The following is a 20837-nucleotide window of genomic DNA, read 5'->3' as shown; positions in this document are numbered from 1 at the left end:
ATCATTTAGATAACAGTAGAGAGAAGGCCACTTCCAGTCTCTTGAGTCTATCCCTCCCCTGCCTTCAAATAAACAACCCAACAATTATTAGCTAATGAACACGACCATAGCACAAAGGAGAGAACATCAAAGGCCAAAGCTGACAAATAACGAAATAACGAAATGCTGCAGATGGTGGGAGAGTGCGGAGCAGTTACAACAAACATTTTATCACGTGGCCATCGCCGGCCGGGCCAGCTCTCATTGGTGTACTGTAATGTGAACTGCGGACTGCAGACCACCAACAGCAGAGATGCTATGTCATGGCAGACTAAGAAACAACTCTGCTGTCTGTCAGATGGGTGTCGTAATCTGATCATACTGCCCAGTTTGGAAAGAGAAGCCTCACAGTCCCAGATTAACACACTCCACCTCTGAGAGAAGCGGGGCGACAGACGGGGTTCTCCTTACATCAGCAGTGGAGTGCTGTCTCCACGGCGACTCGGTTCAGTGCATTCCATAAAGCAGGCCAGGCCATGATGATGGTTTAGGGTATACTTCTGAAGCCTTTGTTTTTCACCATTTTCCTCTCCTCTATAAAACTGACATCTCTCCTTCTTTACGTGTTTGGCAGACATTATGTAAACCTGGAAACATGCGGTCTACTGTATGACTCCTTGCCCATAAGTTTCTATCCTCCCTTAGTTCCTTTTTACCTTTTGAAATCAGACGTTGCTAGATGTGGGGTACATTAAGTAATTTGCATGAGGGAAACTTATTGCGTTCATTTGACAATTATCGCGAAATGAACAGGGCAATTTAGGAACGAAGGAAGTATCCTTTTTTGTTTTAATGAATTGGTGGATATGAATTGTTTTTGGATAAAGGCTTGTATTTTGGAAAAGACTGAGTAAGGACAGCAAAACAAAAGCCCCTTTGTACTGAGCACCTCCTCTGAGACTGGGAGCAAGGACAATGAAGGTTTCATTGATGAACTACATTGTTCCTTGAGATCAGTTCAGACTGAGGGCCTTTTACAGATTATACACTATCATAGCTGTGCAGTTCCCAGCCTGCTCTCGCTCTCTACTGGATCAGAAGATAGCTGTGTTTGTCTCTTTCCCACTGAGTCACCAAGTTGTAAAGAGACGGTGGAGAGTGATTGGAGCTTACAGTATCTCTCAGAGGACAGTACTACAATAATTTTCCTTCGGGCATATTGTGTCTACTCTATTCTCAGAGTCCAGAGGACCTGCAGTATGGTCAGAACTGTCTTTGGAAACCATAGGTCTGTAGATCAGGTTCTTATGACAGCCATGGGCCAAATGCCCCTTTGATAAAATCCACCACTATGCATCTCTACATCCCATGCCTGCAATAACTAGCCTGAGTACCAGTTTGTTTGTGCTATTATGCCAAATCATTGTCATGATTGGAGTTGGCAAGAGAACAAAATATCTGGGACCAGGCTATGAAAGAGCTACTTCAACACAAAAACATTGACATGCTACAATGAAGGCAGGCGGGGGCAGAGAGCTGCATGCTTTCACATAGGAGGGATTAAGCAACTTCTAATTGGGCTCATGGCATGCAAGGGGCTGTGATCAGAATGGGTGGGCAGCCATCGCACTGGGACGTGACAACAAGACTCCCACATCCCCCGGCATTGTTCTCCAATGCTGGAGCACATATAATCCTCAATGGATTTTAATGCAATGGTCCAAACAATGCAATGGTCCCTGGGAAATATTCATGGAGTAGCCTACAAAAAAACAACAGAATGATGGAAAGCACGTGGAGGTGGAGGCTTAGGTACTACTTTGGTAGTAGGACTGGCCTGGAGTAAGTTGATTATAGTTATACCATCTAATGTCCATACATGACTTGGTAATGTGTTGGACAAAAAAGGACATAATGCATTCGGATATAATAAGACATAATTGTCCTGACTGACGTAACAAACTAGCCAAAATAGTCAGAGATAGAGTCTGCATCCCATACAACACACTACTTTTGACCAGGACCCATCTCTGGTCAAAATTAGTGCACTACATAGGTAATAGGGTGCCAGAGAGCACCACCTGTCCAGGGATTTCCCCTGGCTGCCTGAAAGGTTGTCTGTCGGCCATGTTGTTGTTCTTTAAAGATCTGCTGCTGTTATCCTTAGCATTATAGCGGTGTTTATTCCACCTGTCCTCTGGCTGTCCGTCGTTCAAGGACAGGCCCTCCTCCTGACACAGACAGCTGAGGAGCAACAGTGACCACAGTAGTAGACACCACACCACCCACTTTGTCTCATCCCTCCGACTCTCAAACGTTGTGCTCTGCTGTCTGTTTGCTCACAGACTGACAGTATTGTCTTCTTATAGAACACTTGTCATATTGTCTATGATTGTCTCCTTGCTCTTCTCTAGTACCAGCTGTGCCTTTGTACATGTGACACCACACATCCTATGACTCCTGCTTTGATGATGAAGCTCACAGCCAAGAGAGTTGTAGGATTTGTTTGAGCATCACTTGAGATTGCTGTCTCAGATATTAGTTCAAAGCCCTAATGCACTAGCAGTGCTCTATGCCTGTTTTCACTACTCAAGGACTTGCTCTCCAGAACTACTTTTAGATTGTCTGATAGTTTGCCTTACAGATAAGTTAAATCCATTGTAATAGTTTTAAGGTCTGTCTGTTGTAAGAAAGACAGAGGCACTTTTTCAAATCAAATCAAATGTATTTATATAGCCCTTCGTACATCAGCTGATATCTAAAAGTACTGTACAGAAACCCAGCCTAAAACCCCAAACAGCAAGCAATGCAGGTGTAGAAGCACTTTTTGATTTATTTAAACACAACCAGTACCGTATACAGCATGGTAGATGATTGAAAAAATCACACAAAGGGAGCAAAGAAATACCATTGTTCCGCAACTAAACACAGACGTGTTTTACAGCGGAGGGGAAGATGAGGTGAAAACAACTGATGTCAAAGCTAATAAAAAGCCTGAAATATAAAGGAAGGGGATGTGAGAGGCCCCATCTAGAGGCCTTTAAAGGCGAGCAGCGTGAAGTCCTAATTACAGGGACTTAACACTGGCCTGTGCTGCACTCACGCTGCGCTGGTCTGGAGTTTAGACCTGCTGCTCCCGCTGCTAGGAGGAAGGAGAGGAGACTGACCCTTTTTCTGCAGGCAGTGGATGTTTCCCCAATGGAACCCTATTCCCTATATAGTGCACTACTGAGCCCTATGGGCACTGGTCAAAAGTAGTGCACTATAAAGGAAATTCGGTGTCATTTGGGATGCAGATAGACGGAGCCTCTCAGGTCGGAGACTTGGGGCATAACAAGACGTTTCCACTTTCTTCTGCCAATGGAGGGGAAAAATATAGTTCCATTGTCTGGAAGGTTAGGTATAATCAGGTTAGGCAACATTCTACCTTGACTGGACCAGTCTGAAGGAAAGAGGGGAGGACTGGAGAGGAATATTCCATCATCAAATCAGGCACTTTCACAACATTACTCCTGTCAGGTTGAACCTTCATGCTCACTGAGTTTACCTGCAATAATGATCACAATTGACTTCCCGCTGTCCAATCACATGGGACCACCTGCTGATCACAATGAGTGAAGAAAATTTACTTGGAAAAGGACCAGAGATTGAGAGAAAGGAGCTGGTCAAGACTTACTGTGTCCCAAATAGCAGGCACCCCACTCCCTCTATAGTGCACAACTTTTGACCAGGGCCCATAGGGAGCCATTTGGGGCATAGCCTTGCAATACATAACACAGTACCTTATAGATGGCATCATGAACGTGGGATGTTTTTTATTTTTGCCTTTTTCATGCTATCTAATTGGTCGTTACAGTCTTGTCTCATCGCTGCAACTCTGTACAGACTCGGGAGAGGCGAAGGTCAAGAGCCGTGCGTCCTCCGAAACACAACCCAACCAAGCCGCACTGCCCAGTTAACCCGTAAGCCAGCCGCACCAATGTGCCAGAGGAAACACCATACACCTGGCGACCGTGTCAGCGTGCACTGTGCCCGGCCTGCCACAGGAGTCGCTAGTGTACGATGGGACAAGACATCCCTGCCGGCCAAACCCTCCGCTAAGTCGGACGACGCTGGGCCCATTGGTCTCCCAGTCGGAGCCGGCTGCAACAGAGCCTGGACTCGAACCCAGAATCTCTAGTGGCACAGCTACCACTGCGATGCAGTGTCTTAGACTACTGCGCCACTCAGGATGCCTGAGGGTGGGATGTTTACCATGTGAATCAGATTGCACATTGTTAACCTTGGCCCCAGGCCACCCTTCCTGAGCTGTCAGGGTTGAAACCCTCTTTTAGACCAGTTAGTGTTTGTTTTTATCACACAGCTTCAAAAGGCAATTGTGGAGTATATTCACATGATCCAAGAAGATCAAAGGAGACAGATTCATATGGTGTAATAATGCCTATTGAGAGATTACTTAGGTGACTGTTACCGTTAGTTACTGTGCATAGAGTAAAAAAAACAAATCATTTTTAGGTTATGCCTCAACTTAAACTGACTCGCAGACTCAGACGGTTTTGGATGCCTTCCAGGGTGACAAACATCATAAAGTTATTGAGCTCTTTCAATTAGCTCAATCTCCAAGTGACTCTCATGGTGACGTCAGAACAAATGCTATGTGGCAGCTCCATGCTGCCGTTTGGACCCATGGCTCTGTTATTCAATTCACGCATGGCTGTGTTACCTGGAGAGGAGGGGTCATGAATTTGTGTCACTTCGGCAATGAGGAAAAGAGGACTGGTAACTAGTTGGTAACCGTGACGATACACTTTTATTTTTCAGCCTGGCTTGTATATCCCAGAATGCAATAAAACCGTCTGGCTGCCATGTCTGGCTCCAGACCTTTTTTATTGACTGAAAATGTTGAGCTCCTAAAATTATTAGGTGGAATATGTGGCTAAAATGTGACTTTTTAGTGCCATTTTTTTCTCTTTTTACTTGAGATGTTGGATGTCATTAAGCAGACATTGGACAGGAGTGAGTCACTAATTATAGAGGAGAGAAAGTCCTATTGTGTGTCCCAAATGGCACCCTATTCCCTAAAAAGTGCACTACTTTTGAACAGAGCCTTATGGGCCCTGGTCAGTAGTGTACTACGTAAGGAAATAGGGAGCCATTTCGGATGTAGACTATGTGTTTTAATGAGGTTCTGCATGTCTACTGTACCAAACCAAGACTCCAGTAACTCTGTTGCTAGGGACACAGGTCATCCCAGTCTTTCTTTATATTTATGTTGGCCAATAGAGGAGGGTTTCCAAAACTTGGTCCTTTGCACAAGCACTACACAGCTGATTCAAATAAACAGCTCATCATCAAGCTATGATTATTTGAATCAGCTGTGTAGTGCTAGGGGGGAAAAAAGTGCACCCAGGGGGGCCCCAGGACCAAGTTTGGGAAACACTGCAATAGAGAACAGGCTTTGTGCATATGGGTGTCTGAGTGCATTCTTATTGTTATCTCTTAAAAGTTTGTGGAGTCATTTTTTATGTGTTGTTAGGGGGAGAGAGAGGTGTGTGGAAGTGTAGACACAGCGGTCAAGTAAAGCCAGATTAGCCAGAGGAGGTTGGGGTGCCAGGCCAGGCAGGGCCACCCAACTGTGAGAAGGTCTGCTGTTTGTTCAGAGCTGGGGGAGGGGTGGGGATTCCTCCTCAACATGATTCTTTTGAGTGCCTTGTCATTTTACCTCCATATGAATAAAGATTTGATATCACAAGGACTTCAGTCTTTAGTTATAACCGAATTAAAGCTAGAATCCTTGATTTAAACAAAACAAAGAGTCTCTAAACCTCTGTTTTGGTAAAAAGCTGAGGGACGGGCCTGGAGAAACTTAACCACTCTCAAATTCATAGACAGAGCTATAGAGGCATGGACTAACCATCCATGATCCATTTGAGTTTAAATAATGTTTAGAGGCCGTACAGTGTTGGTTTACATTGAATATGTTTACAAACATTGGAGTAAAACTATTTTTGGGGTTCTTTATGGGGTAAGCCAGTTGAACTAAGCTCAGGAGGCATTTATAAATGGATGTAGCAACTAAGGATTCTAGCTTTAAAGCCCGCCATCACTTTTTGTCCCTATTTTATAGCTATGAACGTAGCTGTTTTTTGTTTCTAGTGAATTATCCATTTACACCAGTCTTTTACAGTAATTTGTGGTTCGAAATTGTTATGGGAATAATTCAAAGCCTTTAGTTAATAGTCTGCACTAAGCACAACAACGTCTTCTGTTGATGCTTTCTTTTATGACTTTCTCAAGTACAATAAAACATAGCTCTTTTTTATTGGTATCCATTTGTTTGTAAAAAAAAATGGATTAAGTACAATTTCCTGTTTCACATTTAAATGGTTTTCAAGTTCTTGGAGAGGATTTAGTTGCAATCCAATGCCACTGGACTGAATCTCATGAACTGTATCATAAAGATCATCTCTCAGTTTATAAAACTGCGGCAGGCATTTCACTATCCAATCTACTGTATACTAAAGAAACCCAAACCGTAAAATTCACTAAAGGTTATTATTTCAGTTTAAACGTTTTTGCCAGGCACTGAGTCACTGAAACATTATTAACCTAATTTCCTACACTGACTTAGCGTGTCTCAAGGACAACATGAGCCCCAAACATTTCTCTCTCATGCAGGAACCTAAATCTAATTAACGGTGACAACAGATGTTCTTAGTAAGAAGAAACTACTGTGACCTTTCTAGGGCTGTTAAGGTTGTTTTGAATGCATTGTTTTGACTTATCTTTGATGGTGTGGTGGGCCTGGGGAATAACAGAGTTTATGTGTGGATTAAGAGGAGTGTGGCGTGGGTGTGCTCTGCCTACACAGACCTGCCTCTGATGTAGCGCCAAAGCTCACAGTCTGTGACATTTTGCCTGACATTCAGGTGAGAGACCATCCACAGGGTCCAGGGAAGGGCTGACTGACTGACTGCTCTTTTCATTACATGTATATAAAGGGACTTCCCTTGTTGTCCTGTCTCATGCTGAATATGAGAAATCATATCATACATTAGCACTGTATAATATCTAATATATAAACAAAACATACAGTATTACCATAGTTTGGCAACATCTTTCATATTTTACATACCATAGTTATTATTTATTATGTTAGATTTGATGTTAATATGCGTGTGTGTACATATTATATGAAGTATCAGAATATATTTCAATCGGATCAGAGCCTCGGGCATAGATAAGAGTTGACTATAGGTTACTCCCTACAATATACAATAAGTGCAGGACATGACTAATTGCTTTTAATTAACTTTGGCCCGTTAAGAGGATCAATGGCTCCATCAACAATGATCCAGGGTGGATGAGGCTTGTAGGCTCAGGCCTGGAGAGAGGAGGATGGGGAATGGAGAGGTCGGGCTGGGGTTTGAACTATTGCCTCTCAAACCTTTAGTGGGCTATCATCAGCAATCAGCACCATAGATCACACTCGTAGATAGACATCAGGACTGTGTGAACATCGGTGTGAACGCTGACTCAGCACAGGTGAAGTTCAATAAGGCAAAGAAAATAGGGAAAAAATAATTCAACAAGAGATATCTCTCCATTTGGATGCCTATGTGAAAGGCATTGTGTGAATGGTTATATATTGATCAGGCCAGGCATAACAGCGGTGATCGGGTCTATTGCTGCTGCGAGTCTAAAGGTTAATTGGACAGAGAGAGTCTGTCTCTACAGATCCAGTTGTGATTATGGCGATTCCTGTATCAACACAGCTAGGCCTCCAACCTACAGTAGAGTGTGTAACAGGAATGCGTTGGTCCGACGGTCAGTGAATACATATAGAGGCGCCATGAGTGATTCTGGGGAGCTCTGCTCTCGTCATCCATGCATTTAAAAACATTTTTTTTAACCTTTAATTTAACTAGGCAAGTCAGTTAAGAACAAATACTTATTTTCAATGACGGCCTAGGAACAGCGGGTTAACTGCCTGTTCAGGGGCAGAACGACAGATTTGTTCCTTGTCAGATCGGGGATTTGAACTTGCAACCTTTCGGTTACTAGTCCACCGCTCTACCCACTAGGCTACCCTGCCACCCCATGTGTATTTTTTGCTCAGATCTTTGGATCCTCCCTGGCCACCCTACCAACACTCTGCATCCATGTATACATTTTATGTGTGGGTGGTCCCAGGAATCAAACCCACTACCCTGGTGTTACAAGCACCATGCTCTACCAACTGAGCTACAATTGGGCCCCTTAGGGCTCTGGTCAGAAGTAGTGAATTACGTATATAGGGAATAGGGTGTCATTGTCTTAAACAAGAGCTTTGAAATATGTATCCTCCATTGCATGCCGGCCTGATTTGAAGGGGCAATAAGCAGTTGCTACATACAATTAATGATACAATAGATATACAAAAGTATGTGAACAACCCTTCAAATGAGTGGCTTCAAACCCTTCAAATGAGTGGCTTCAGCTATATATATATGTATAAAATTAAGCACATAGATAGCTATGCAATCTCTGTAGACAAACATAGGAAGTAGAATGGCCTTATTAAAGAGCTCAGGGACTTTCAATGTGGCACTGTCATAGGATGCTACCTTTCCAACAAGCCAGTTTGTCAAATTTCTACCCTGCTAGAGCTGCCCAGGTCAACTGTAAGTGCTGTTATTGTGAAGTGGAAACGTCTAGGAACAACAATGGCTCAGCCGCCAAGTCGTAGGCCACACATAATCACAGAACAGGACTGCTGAGTGCTGAAACGCCTAGCGTGTAAAACTTGGTTGCAACACTCACTACCGAGTTCCAAACTCCCTCTGGAAGCAATGTCAGCACAACAATTATTCGTTGGGAGCTTCATGAAATGGGTTTCCATGGCCGAGCAGCCGCACACAAGCCTAAGATCAGAATGCGCAATGTCAGTGGTGCAATGTCAGTGGCTGGAGTGGTGTAAAGCTCACTGCCATTAGACTCTGGAACAGTGGAAACGCGTTCTCTGGAGTGATGAATCATGCTTCACCATCTGGGTTTGGTGGATGCCAGGAGAATGCTACCTGACCTAATGCATAGTGCCAACTGTAAAGTTTGGTGGAGGGGAATAATGGTCTGGGGCTGTTTTTCATTGTTATGGCCCCTTAGTTCCAGTGAATGGAAATGTTAATACTACAGCATACAATGACATTCTAGACGATTCTGTGCTTCCAACTGTCACGGGTGCTCACTCTCTGGCCTCTAGGTCACCAGGCTGCTTGTTTTGGTGCACCCCTGTCACCATCGTTACGCACACCTGCTCGTCTTCAGACTCACCTGGACTCCATCACCTCCCTGATTACCTTCCCTATATATGTCACTCCTTTTGGTTCCTTCCCTAGGCGTTATTGTTTCTGTATCTGTGTCATGTCTGTGCGTTGTTTGTGTTTTCTTGTTTTGTATTACGTTGCGTTTATTTCTTAAACCACTCACTCCCTGAACTTGCTTCCCGACTCTCAGCGCAAACGTTACACCAACGATTCTGTGCCTACAAGAGTTTAGGGAAGGCCCTTTCTTGTTTCAGCGTGACAATGTCCCCGTGCACAAAGCGAGGTCCATAAAGAAATGGTTTTTCGAGATCGGTGTGGAAGAACTTGACTGGCCTGCACAGAGCCCTGACCTCAACCCCATCGAACACCTTTAGGATGAATTGGAACGCTGACTGCGAGCCAGGCCTAATCACCCAACATCAATGCCCGACCTCACTAATGCTCGTGGCTGAATTGAAGCAAGTCCCCGCAGCAATGTTCCAACATCTAGTGGAAAGCCTTCCTAAAAGAGTGAAGGCTGTTATAGCAGCAAAGGGGGGACCAACTCCATTTTAATGACCATGATTTTGGAATGAGATGTTTGACTAGCAGGTGATGCATTGCTCATGCATTGTATGTACCCATTGATTCTTGAAGAATAACTTAGAAATGCCTAAAAAGCTTATTTCAACTGTGGTACCCCATCAGAACCCAAAATATAAGCTTATTTCATTCCAATATTTGGAAACAAAGTACATGTAATCAAACACTATAAAGCATCAAAACTATAATTTTGATATCATGGATGTTCAGTCCTTGCATTCTAGCTCTGTCTATGAATTTGAGAGTGGTTAAATTTATCCAGCCCCATTATTTTTTTGTCATTTAGCAGACACTTATCCAGAGCAATTTACAGGAGAAATGTGGGTTAAGTAAATGAATAGCCTTGCTCAGGTTTTACTTAATGTCCTTTTAAAGATGAATATTGAGTGTGTGTGGGTGCATGGCAGGTTTTTTTGAAACAGACAGTGTTGAGGAAGGCTAATGGAAAGGAAAACTAACTGTCCTAGGTTGTGTCCCATTGGGCCATAGGGCCCTAGTCTATAGTACAGCACTATAAAGGGAATAGAGTGCCATTTGCTCTGGTCCAAAGAAGTGCACTATATAGGGGATAGTGTGCCATCGGGGACAGAGCCTTAATGTTCTCCATTACTCCACCAGCCAGCCTGCATGTGGGACCCTCCCCATGCCTCCTCTCAGTCCTCCCCTGGAGAGACTAGATCAAACATGACTGAAAATAGCCCTGCTAAGAGGGAACATTTATGTATGATTCAGGCCTATAAAGCCATATTGATTTGCTGCTTCCCTCACTCCACTCCACAGCCCCCATCCTGGCCAGTGTCGGGATAATTTGTCCCCCAGGTCTAAGGTTGCATGTGAATTTTCTGTTGTGTCAGCTGAGCTGGGTGCAGCCAGCAGCACATGCAGTAGTGCTGCTTGTTCGCTTCAGAGGAGGTGGAACTCTAATTACACTGCTTTTAATTAAGAGCTCATTGCCTAGGAAAGCAACATCTTTAACTCGTTTATTACCCATAGTTACCGGACATCTCCAAACTATAATGGGCACATTTATCAAGATCAGCAAAGAAGTATGCGTGCCCCTCGGTTTTTCACGATAACACTCTTAAGATAATTGACTCAAGCAGAGAGTAGAGATTTTGTGGCTGAGGGTACAGTAGGAGAATGGGGGCCACAGGATGTACAGCATACAGCTCTCTTGTGATATTCAATGGTTTGTTCATGATGTTTTGTTGTTGACTGTCAACATAAATGACCTTTTCACCCTTTTCACCCACTGTTTAAGGTGTGGCCCTCCTGCTTTGCTGCTTAAAGCGTTGTGGTTCAAAAATGCATTTCCTCTGTACTGTGAGCATTCTAGCTACTGGTAGTGTACCTACAGAAACAACGATCACAGACATGTTTTGTCTATGAAAGACTATAAACCACAAACTGCCTAGGGTCTTGGTTGTGAATAAAGTTCATGTCCATGTATGCCTCCCAAATGGCACTATGCTCTCTTCATTGGGCTCTGCTTTTGACCAGGGCCCATGACATCAGCTCTTGGATGATGGGCTGATATTATGAGTCACCTCCCCCATGCTTGGGACCTGTAGGGTTGGTTGGCACTGGAAGGTGCTCTCTGCCTATACTCTAGAAAGATCCATGCAGCAGGGGATACCAGGACTGGTGCCAGGCATGGTGGGCTCCACCTTGGATTTCACTGGCCTAGCCAGGACCAGCCAGAACCAACCAGGCGCATACAGTACAGCCGGTACCCAAACCAGAACCATCTGCTGTCCATTTTCACTACTGTGCTCTCTTGATACTCTCCCTGCCAACAGTCCTCATCCCCCACCCACACACCACAGCAGCCACCTGAATCTACTCTGAGTGTCCAGTCCCTATTCCATCAACTGGCAATGCAACACAGCCCGTTCCCTATGGTAAGATCTCTGCTTTTATATATGGGGGTTGTAAAGTTTTCTGTCAGATAGAATTATGTGATACAAATTGATACTGTGAGTCATTTTTGAAATGCAGACTGCACTTCACTGCACTGTGTTTCAAAATGACACCTGGGTACAGTGCTCCCAGTGAAATGCAGCCTAGCCACCACCAACTGTATAAAATGACTTGATACTGCAGGAGTAGCTCACATACAGTATGCAGGTGGCCACTTACCATAAACAGCCATCCCTATTAGCGCTACCACTACTTAGTCAACACAATCTGCTGCTGTGCACTCCAGTCTAGGAGACATTTCCCTCCACTCAACAGCCATCAAGCACACAGCCTTTCAGCATGCTCTAAGCATAAGTAAAAAGTAATGTTCAGAGGAGAATTCAATACAATGCATGAATGGTCTGTGCCTTGCTCAGTAAAGAGTGAAATGTTTCTTTCATAAAATATAAAGGAGATCATTTATAACACCACAATCACTTCCCTCCCCCAGCTTTTGTTTTGTAGGCATGGACTCTGAACAGGTGGCTTGAAAATGTCACGCCCTGGCAATAGAAAGGCTTTTATTCTCTATTTTGGTTAGGCCAGGGTGTGACTAGGGTGGGCATTCTAGTTTCTTTATTTCTCTGTTTTGGCCGGGTAGGGTTCTCAATCAGGGACAGCTGTCTATCATTGTCTCTGATTGGGAATCATACTTAGGCAGCCTTTTTCCCACCTGTGTTTTGTGGATAGTTGTTTTGTGTATAGTTTATGTACCTTACAGAACTGTTTTGGTTTTCCCTCTTGTTTATTTTGTTTGAGTGTTTTGTGATCAAATAAAATCATGAACACTTACCACACTGCGCCTTGGTCCACTCCTTCCGAAGACAGGCGTGACAGAACTACCCACCACCAAAGGACCAAGCAGCGTGGCCAGGAGGAGCAGGGTGTCATGCAGGTGAAAGAGGACCCAAAAGCGACTTGGCGAAAACAGAGTCTTTAATCCAGTAAAGTAAATACAAACAAAAAACACAACTTTCACTCGAAATGACGAGGACAAACTGGAGACTCGATCTTGAACAGCAGGTGAACAGCAGGTTGCCTCGGGAAGGCACTTGAACCAGACAGACTCAGACACCTGCTCACCACGCAGCATCTGAGGAAAACACGACACGACAGGGCGATGGTCGGTTCCTTGTCTAGAATTCACCGTGCTGTGTTTGTGTATCGCCCTGTCGTGTCGTGTTTTCCTCAGATGCTGCGTGGTGAGCAGGTGTCTGAGTCTGTCTGGTTCAAGTGCCTTCCCGAGGCAACCTGCTGTTCACCTGCTGTTCAAGATCGAGTCTCCAGTTTGTCCTCGTCATTTCGAGTGAAAGTTGTGTTTTTTGTTTGTATTTACTTTACTGGATTAAAGACTCTGTTTTCGCCAAGTCGCTTTTGGGTCCTCTTTCACCTGCATGACACAGGGATCCTTAGCCCGGGAGAAGAGGGAGTGGAGGACCTCATGGACACGAGAGGAGGTTATGGCAGGGGACAAGACCCTGCCATGGAAACAGGTGGAAACAGCAAGAGAGGAATGACTGCGATACCAGGAGTCACGGCAACGAGGCAAGCATGAGAGGCAGCTCCCAATTTTTTGGGGGGTTGGGGCACATGGGGAGTGTGGCAGAGTCAGGGTTCAGACCTGAGCCAACTCCTCGTACTTACCATAGGGAGCGTGGTACTGATCAGGCACTGTGTTATGCGGTGGAGCGCACAGTGTCTAAAGTGCGTTTTCACAGCCCGGTGCTCTACATTCCAGCTCCCCGCATTGGACGGGCTAGAGTGGACATCCAGCCAGGACGGATGGCCTCCAGTGATGATTCATGGCACGAAGCCTCCAGTGATGATCCATGGCATGAAGCCTCCAGTGATGATCCATGGCACGAAGCCTCCATTGATGATCCATGGCACGAAGCTTCCAGTGATGATCCATGGCCCGGAGCCTGCAGTGAAGATCCATGGCACGAAGCCTCCAGCATTGATCCGCGGTCCGGAGCCTCCAGCGACGGTCCCCGGTCCGGAGCCTGTGTCTCCGGTGCATCTGCACAGCCCATCCCAGTGTTGTCATTTTGTGAGGTGTCCATGCTGTGGAGAATGACATCTTAGGACATGCACTATGTGCCCAGGTCAAACGTAGTGCACTATAAAGGGAATAAAGTGCCATGTGGGACGCAGACGTCTTTCCTCTCTCAGTTCTATGGGCTCCCGAGTGGTGGAGGCGGTCTAAGGCACTGCATCTCAGTGCTAGAGGCGTCACTACAGACCCTGGTTCGATTCCAGGCTGTATCTCAACCGGCTGTGATTGGGAGTCCCATAGGGCGGCGCACAATTGGCCCAGCATCCTCCGTGTTAGGGTTTGGCCGTCATTGTGAAAATGAATTTGTTCTCAAGTGACTTGCCTAATTAAATAAAGGTAAAATAATAAAGTTTGGCCTGCTGCACAGAAATCTAATATGCATTAACTCTTCCACATATCTCAGATTGCTTACTGGGTAATAGTATATTAATCAAGTCTGGGGTCAATGTAGAATCTATCATAAAACCATGTCTGGTAAGGGAACGTAGGTTGGGAGGGAGTGTTCATATTAAGAACAGGAGAGTGCAGAAGAATAGAGAGGGATCGTCAAATATTTTTTTCCACTTTTGGAAAGAATTATGATTTTCTTTTTTTCCATCGGGTTAAGTGGCTCATCACAGCCCTAAAGAGACCCATCTCAATGATCTGTCCCATAAACATCATTACTGGCCTGATCATCAGCCACCTTTTCCACTCTCTTTTCCAAAGACACAGTGTGCGTTTGAGTGTGCTTGCGTACGTGTATGTCTGAGAGAGAAGGGTGTAACTACACTTATTGCGATAGATGGATGCCAACAGTACATCTGTGAAGTTCATAAATACCACAAATAATACATGTTTTATCGCTAGTGAATTACAGAAGGTTTCAGACAGTACGCAGACCGTAGGTTGTACATGGCAATGAGGAGACTTAAAAATTCCTGACTGTTCCCACTGCTAAACACCTCTCTCCAGATTTCAGGAATACCTTTGAAGGTATTCATTAGGTAGAAAAACAGCTTGCAGGCGTTATGCTCATGTGATTATTCACATTAAGTCAGGGAAGAGAGAGACGAGCTAACTCCATGTTAAGTGTTTGCTATTAAAATCTAATGCCCCATGTAATTCAATTACGTTTTTTAAATTGGTATCTCATGATGTCGAATATGATTTACTATTGGGTCATAAAATCATCAGTGTTTTATCCTCTGCCTGTAAATCATGGCTGCAGCAGTGACAGTAAATGATAGAATCACCAGATATGGATGTATGGATATAGAGCAGTTATATACAAGTCATAGTATTGATTAAACTGATTTACTGTAGTGTAGAAACATATCATATCAAAATATGCACAATATGGATTATAGTATATTTTCATCATGCCCTGCTGCTGTTGCTAGTCTCTGTCACCCTGATGAACAGGAAACACAGTAAGGTTATTGCTTGACATGAAGTCTTCCTGTTTACTGCAGAATCTGCCAGTGTGTGTGTGTGCGTGTGTATGTGTATGTGTGTGTGTGTATGTGTGCGTGTGTGTATTTGAATGATTGAGTGAGAGAGAGCGAGAGAATACTTATCTAACATAATGCAAAGTGCAATGTATTTTCTGATGTCTTCCAGATTAAGTTATAGTCCATTGACACAACCAGAGGATGCTTCTGCTACAACCTTACAGTCAGTACCAGCTGTGTGGGGTGAAACTGTTTTCTATCTCTCTGAATGAGTCAAAATGTTGTTACAAACAAACCACACAAACTATCTGATGACTCAACAGATGTTTTACTCAAGTCATTTCATTTAGTGTCATTGCAAATAGATTACTATGATATACTCCAACACTAGCACAGAGGTGAGTAAAAGTTCAGCAGCTTTGACAGGAAACACATTTACTAAGATGCTGATTGTGTAGTCCACAATGCAAAAAGGAAACATACTACTAAAGATGTGATGGAATGCTAGTGAAATAAACAATACTCATCGATCTGTAGCAGCATCAAAGATGTGTCTACTGTATTAGCTTACATTACATAGTGCCCAACAGTTGACCACGTGTACAATTTCAAAGTAGTCAAGTATTTGTATATTTTGCTTTTCTGGGCCCATCAAATTTCAGAATGATCCTGGAAAATTGGTGTAACATTAAAGTTAGTAAAAGGAGACACTGAGGAAGGAAGAAGGCTGTTGAATCTGAGGAGGATTCCCAGTTGGCCTATTGTGTAAAGAGGGTCTTACTTCATTCACGTTCTGCTGCATGATTCACATACTCTGGAAGACACTTGTTCCTGAGGTACAGCAGCACAGCTTTTGTAAAACATTCTGTAGCCAGCTGGAGAACTGAAGTCGTTTTTATGTGCATAGTATTCCTCCATATTTGTTTCCAATTGTGATTTTCCTTGCAGAACATTTCTAATGACAAACTATGTTTTGTAAATTCCTAAGTCTGACTAAAAGGAAAACACAACCATGAAGTGAATTAGTGGGAAATATTGTGTTGTAAAACAATGCCTTTGTGAGGGATTTCCAGAGCAGCAGGTGAGAAACAGTGAGTTGACTTCAGTGTAGATATGCTGTGTCTGTCTCTGAGGACTCCTGCAGAGATGAGCTGGGCTGAATGATGCATGGCATCGTCGGGAGCAACGGGGAAACTTTGTTATATGAGGTGACCGAGGAGATGAACAGACACATCCTGCAGTATGACATTCAGCTTCTACTACAAAGAAGTCAAAACGCTGGTTTTCAACTAAGTGAGAAGTGAAATAACTACTACCTCCATGGAAGAAGCAGTCCTGTTCAAACAGATGTGTGCGCATAATAACATATAGGGCACTAGGAGAGTAAAGTGGTTCTAAACAACATAGCCCTACACTGTGTATGTGTGGTGTGTGTTTGTTAAAAAAACAGCTCTGCTCAGAGGTTTGGAGAACACACCCTCTACAGCTGATTCTGACAGCTTCTCTTGCACTCACTCACACACACACAACCACACACATTTAAATACCCTCATAGGAAGACTTGCTGTAGTCAAATTGAGTTCTCACTCTCAATGATACCACCATGGGATGCTCAGGCCTGTTGATTTTGGGCTTTGTCCTAAGTGTGTCTCACTGCTTGGACATGTTGGGTAAGTCTGAGGAGTTATAATCCATCTGTGAGTGTGCCGTTCTGTTTATGGGTTGAGTTTACTAGCCCTTAAAGACTTGTTTATTAACCTGTGGAATTTTACACTGAACAGAGGTGCAATAGTTTTGCTGCCTGATTAGTCTAATTATAAAGGCTTACAAGCAATAAACCCAAGAGCAAAATCCATTTGAAATATTCTGAATTCATCTTGACTATAGCTTTATTTCTGACATATGTTTGTACTACAATATTGTCTGTTATTATTGTCCAATTGTGTCAGCTACTAAAACCATTTTGGTTGCTTTAATGACCATTTAAATGCAATTTATGACCTTTAATGATACCATTAATAGTATTGCAATGGCTCCACTGAGTGTGTTTGGGGAAATCCCTGTGTTGTTAGTCGACAATATTTTCTGTTAGCCTGAAAGACATCACAGTTTGATCTGAACTTAGGAACTTCAGTGTGTATTTTCAATTGGTAGATGAATGAGCGTCTCGGAGGAATAAATAGGTCTGTAGGTTAGAACCACTGCACCAACAGTATGACTTTCCATCCCCAGATCTCTCCACTAGCACATCATCATACAATGCATTAGTTACATCACCACACTGATCTATTTGTTGAATCAAAAGCAGTTCTTTGTCAATATAAGTGACACATTTTCAGTTGTCTTGCTACCCTCTGAACATTGAATCATCTGCAAGCATCCATGTACGTGAACGCCTGCTGTTGGGTAGAAGCCCAGATGAAACCGCAGCAGTTTCATGACTATGCTATGATATACTGGCCCTATATGGTACATGGGTAGCCTAAACTACATAAAGCACCCCAACCCGTAAACAGAGACAGTTGTCAGTGCCTTAGGGCCACAGAAAAAGTGCTAATGGACATTATTTTGTATTTTAGGCTGTTGCTATGTGATTATTTGCAGTGCATCCTTTAAGTGTGCCTCAGATATGCAATATTTGTAATGCCTTTTCCATTTTTATGAACCATAAACCCACAAGACAAGATATATTTGTGTGGAGCTGTCCCTCTCTTTCTCTCTCTCACGCTCTCTCTCTCCTTCCCTCTTCCTCTCTCTCACAAACACATGCACACAATCCTTACATGATTAAATAAAGTTTATTTGACAAATGAATAAGTGCCATTTTGGGATATTGTCAACTTTGTGTTTGTTTCCATATGTTGTTATGTACAACACAGCACCACTTGCTGTTCTCTGAATGTATTTGGTTGAAGATGGGGGCCAGAGTATTTATAGTTGGACACAAGTGTTGTCCTCATCAAAGTGTCCTAACAGGACAATATTTTACAGGATTGTTGATGTGAGGTATTAGACTGGGTATCCATTGAGTGTGTATCCATTGAGTGGGTATCCCAATGTACTCATCTGTCATCATTCGGCACTTGGGCGGCTCAGGAGTCATACAAGTTCAATTTGACTCCTGTTTCCACTGGCTAATAGATAAAAACGTTGTCCTTAAGTGTTCCATAATAGAGAGACCAGAGAGAGGAGTGAGTTGGTATGCATTGGACTCTGCATGCTGTTATCAACACTCAAACCTATCAGGCTGCTTTATTAAATGCCCCCTTCACTGAAACATCCCCTAATCGTGACTGATGTCTTAGAGACAGACTGTAGCTACGTCCTAAATGGCACCCTATTCCTTACAGTGCACTACTTTTGACCAGGGCCCAAAGGTAAAATGGTGCCATTTGGTACACAAGTAGCTGCTTGGGATGGACACTCAGAGACAGGGAACCCTTTTTATAGAAGTCTCAACAGAAATCACATTTGCTGTTGTTTGTTTTTAGCAACATCTATGGAATTTCTCATCAATTAACCAAAGTTCATCCCACTGAGATATGAGTGGCTAAGGATGCATCCCAAATGGAACTCTATGCCCTATATGGTGCACTACTTTTGAACAGGGCCCATATGGCTTCGGTCAAAAGTAGTGCACTGTATAGAGAACAGGGTGCCCCTTTGGGACGCAAAATAACTGAATTACTAGTAATTTATGCCGATCATAATGTTTTTTTCTCACAGATATGGAGGAGGACATGGAGATTGACCGTAACGTCACTGGGATCCTTGGAGAGGATGTCTTCCTCCGCTGTCAGTACCTGGGACCGAATGACATCACAGAAGCCTCATGGAAACGCCCAGACTCTAGAATGAAACGATCGATGAAGAAATTAACAGGCTACAAGAACAACAAGGCTTTCAGCAAAGACCCAGACTTCTCCGCCCCAGCCTCTCCCACCAATCTGACTGTGAAGATGAGGGTGTCTACTCTGGAGGCCCAGGGGGAGTACACATGTGTGTTCGCCACCGATGAAGAGGAGATCACTAACAGCATGTTTCTCACTGTTCTGGGTAAGCCTGACTGAAGAACATGGCCCAATTCGAATACTCTTAAAATGCATCCTTCCTTATTCCCTTCTTGAGAATACAAGATTGGTGTAAGCAAGCTTTCCATTGCATTGCTCTGACCAATTATGTCATGTCAGATCATTGATTAATTCAAGGAAGTGAGGAAGGAAGGATGCATTTTAAGAGTATTCGAAGGGGGGCTCTAATGGACGATGGAAAAGTACCTAACACCTAAATGGTAGAGAGGAGAAACAAAATAATACATGACCTCATGATGCCATTAGGGGGGGTTGGATAAAATATGTGACATTATAATTGCCTGTTGTATCCTTACCTTACTGTACCTGCAATGTCATCATAGAGACAGAATCATACAAATATCCATTGCATAAATGTTTCTCGTACCATCATCATCCTCTTCATTTCTTTTAATGTTTTTGTTTTAAAGCGCGACCTGATATCTACACAGTGGTGACAGAGGACACAGACAACGCTACCCACTACCAGTCAGTTACATGCTCAGCTACCAATGGTAAACCTGTGGCTCTGATTCGCTGGGAGATCAACGGCAGCCCTCCTACTGACGACTCCTCTGTGGAGATGAGGAACACCAGTTATACCAATGGCACTGCCACTATGACCAGCTTACTCCGCTTCCCCACCCACCTACAGGACCAGGACAGGGTGACCTGCGTGGTCCATCACCCAACCCTGCCTGACCCCACCACACATGTCACAGTGAGGGTGGAGACCTTCGGTAAGCCTGCCAGCTCACGTACACTGCAAATGGTACCCTATTCCCTTTATAGTGCACCACTTTTGACCAGGAAGGGTGACAAGATTTGGGACACATCGTTGATGTGTATGTTTGTTTGTACAGTACTTGGCATTCTCACTTTTGTGGGCAAGGATTTGACATGTGATGCTAAGAATCAAGTCTGAGAATGATCGGGAGATATTGCATCATGCTGGGACTGGCACCACCTTGAGCTCATAGCTTACTGGCACAGATGTTTCCTTTACATTCTCCCAGCCTGTTTTTCCACGTGTTCACCTCCCCACTCCACACCATGTACCAGGTGTTGTGTCTCTCGCCAAGGCTGTGTTTCCTGTACGAGTCAGCCCTCGCAATCAGCTGTGGCATCAGAGACAGATCATACATCACATCACACTGCACAGTAAATTCATTCTCATCACATTTAGATATCCCTCCCCACCACATGAGGAGACACATTTTTGATATACAGCCTGTATCCATATGTCAAAGATTATCATATGACAGATATGTCCTCCCTTATCCATATGTGGTAGTATCAAAGTGTCTTTGACAATCGGCATTAGAGTGATGTTTTTCTATATGTGCAGTCAGTCTGTACTGAGATGCGTGATATAGGGTGCTGCTACATCCCAAATGGCACCCTATTCGCTATATAGTGCACTACTTTTAACCAGAGCCCTACAGGGTACCAT

General features: G+C 43.8%; 1 protein-coding gene across 5 annotated transcripts in view; it reads left to right on the top strand.

Annotated features, from left to right (window-relative positions):
• The window catches only part of LOC123992763, a 107757-nt gene that overhangs the window by 78205 nt on the left and 8715 nt on the right, over window positions 1–20837 (top strand). For all 5 annotated transcript variants that reach the window (XR_006831309.1, XM_046294257.1, XM_046294258.1 and 2 more), the window contains exons 7-8: window positions 19041–19370; window positions 19816–20124. Coding sequence is in view for 4 of the 5 variants with exons in the window: in XM_046294257.1 (XP_046150213.1) it covers window positions 19041–19370; window positions 19816–20124 (639 nt within the window). In the remaining variant the exon portion in view is untranslated. The remainder of the gene's footprint in view (window positions 1–19040; window positions 19371–19815; window positions 20125–20837) is intronic.

This window comes from Oncorhynchus gorbuscha, linkage group LG13 (assembly GCF_021184085.1).
Source record: "Oncorhynchus gorbuscha isolate QuinsamMale2020 ecotype Even-year linkage group LG13, OgorEven_v1.0, whole genome shotgun sequence".
In the NCBI taxonomy this organism is placed as follows: domain Eukaryota; kingdom Metazoa; phylum Chordata; class Actinopteri; order Salmoniformes; family Salmonidae; genus Oncorhynchus; species Oncorhynchus gorbuscha.
Note: the sequence above shows the minus strand (reverse complement) of the source record. Positions and strands in the feature narration are given on the sequence as shown.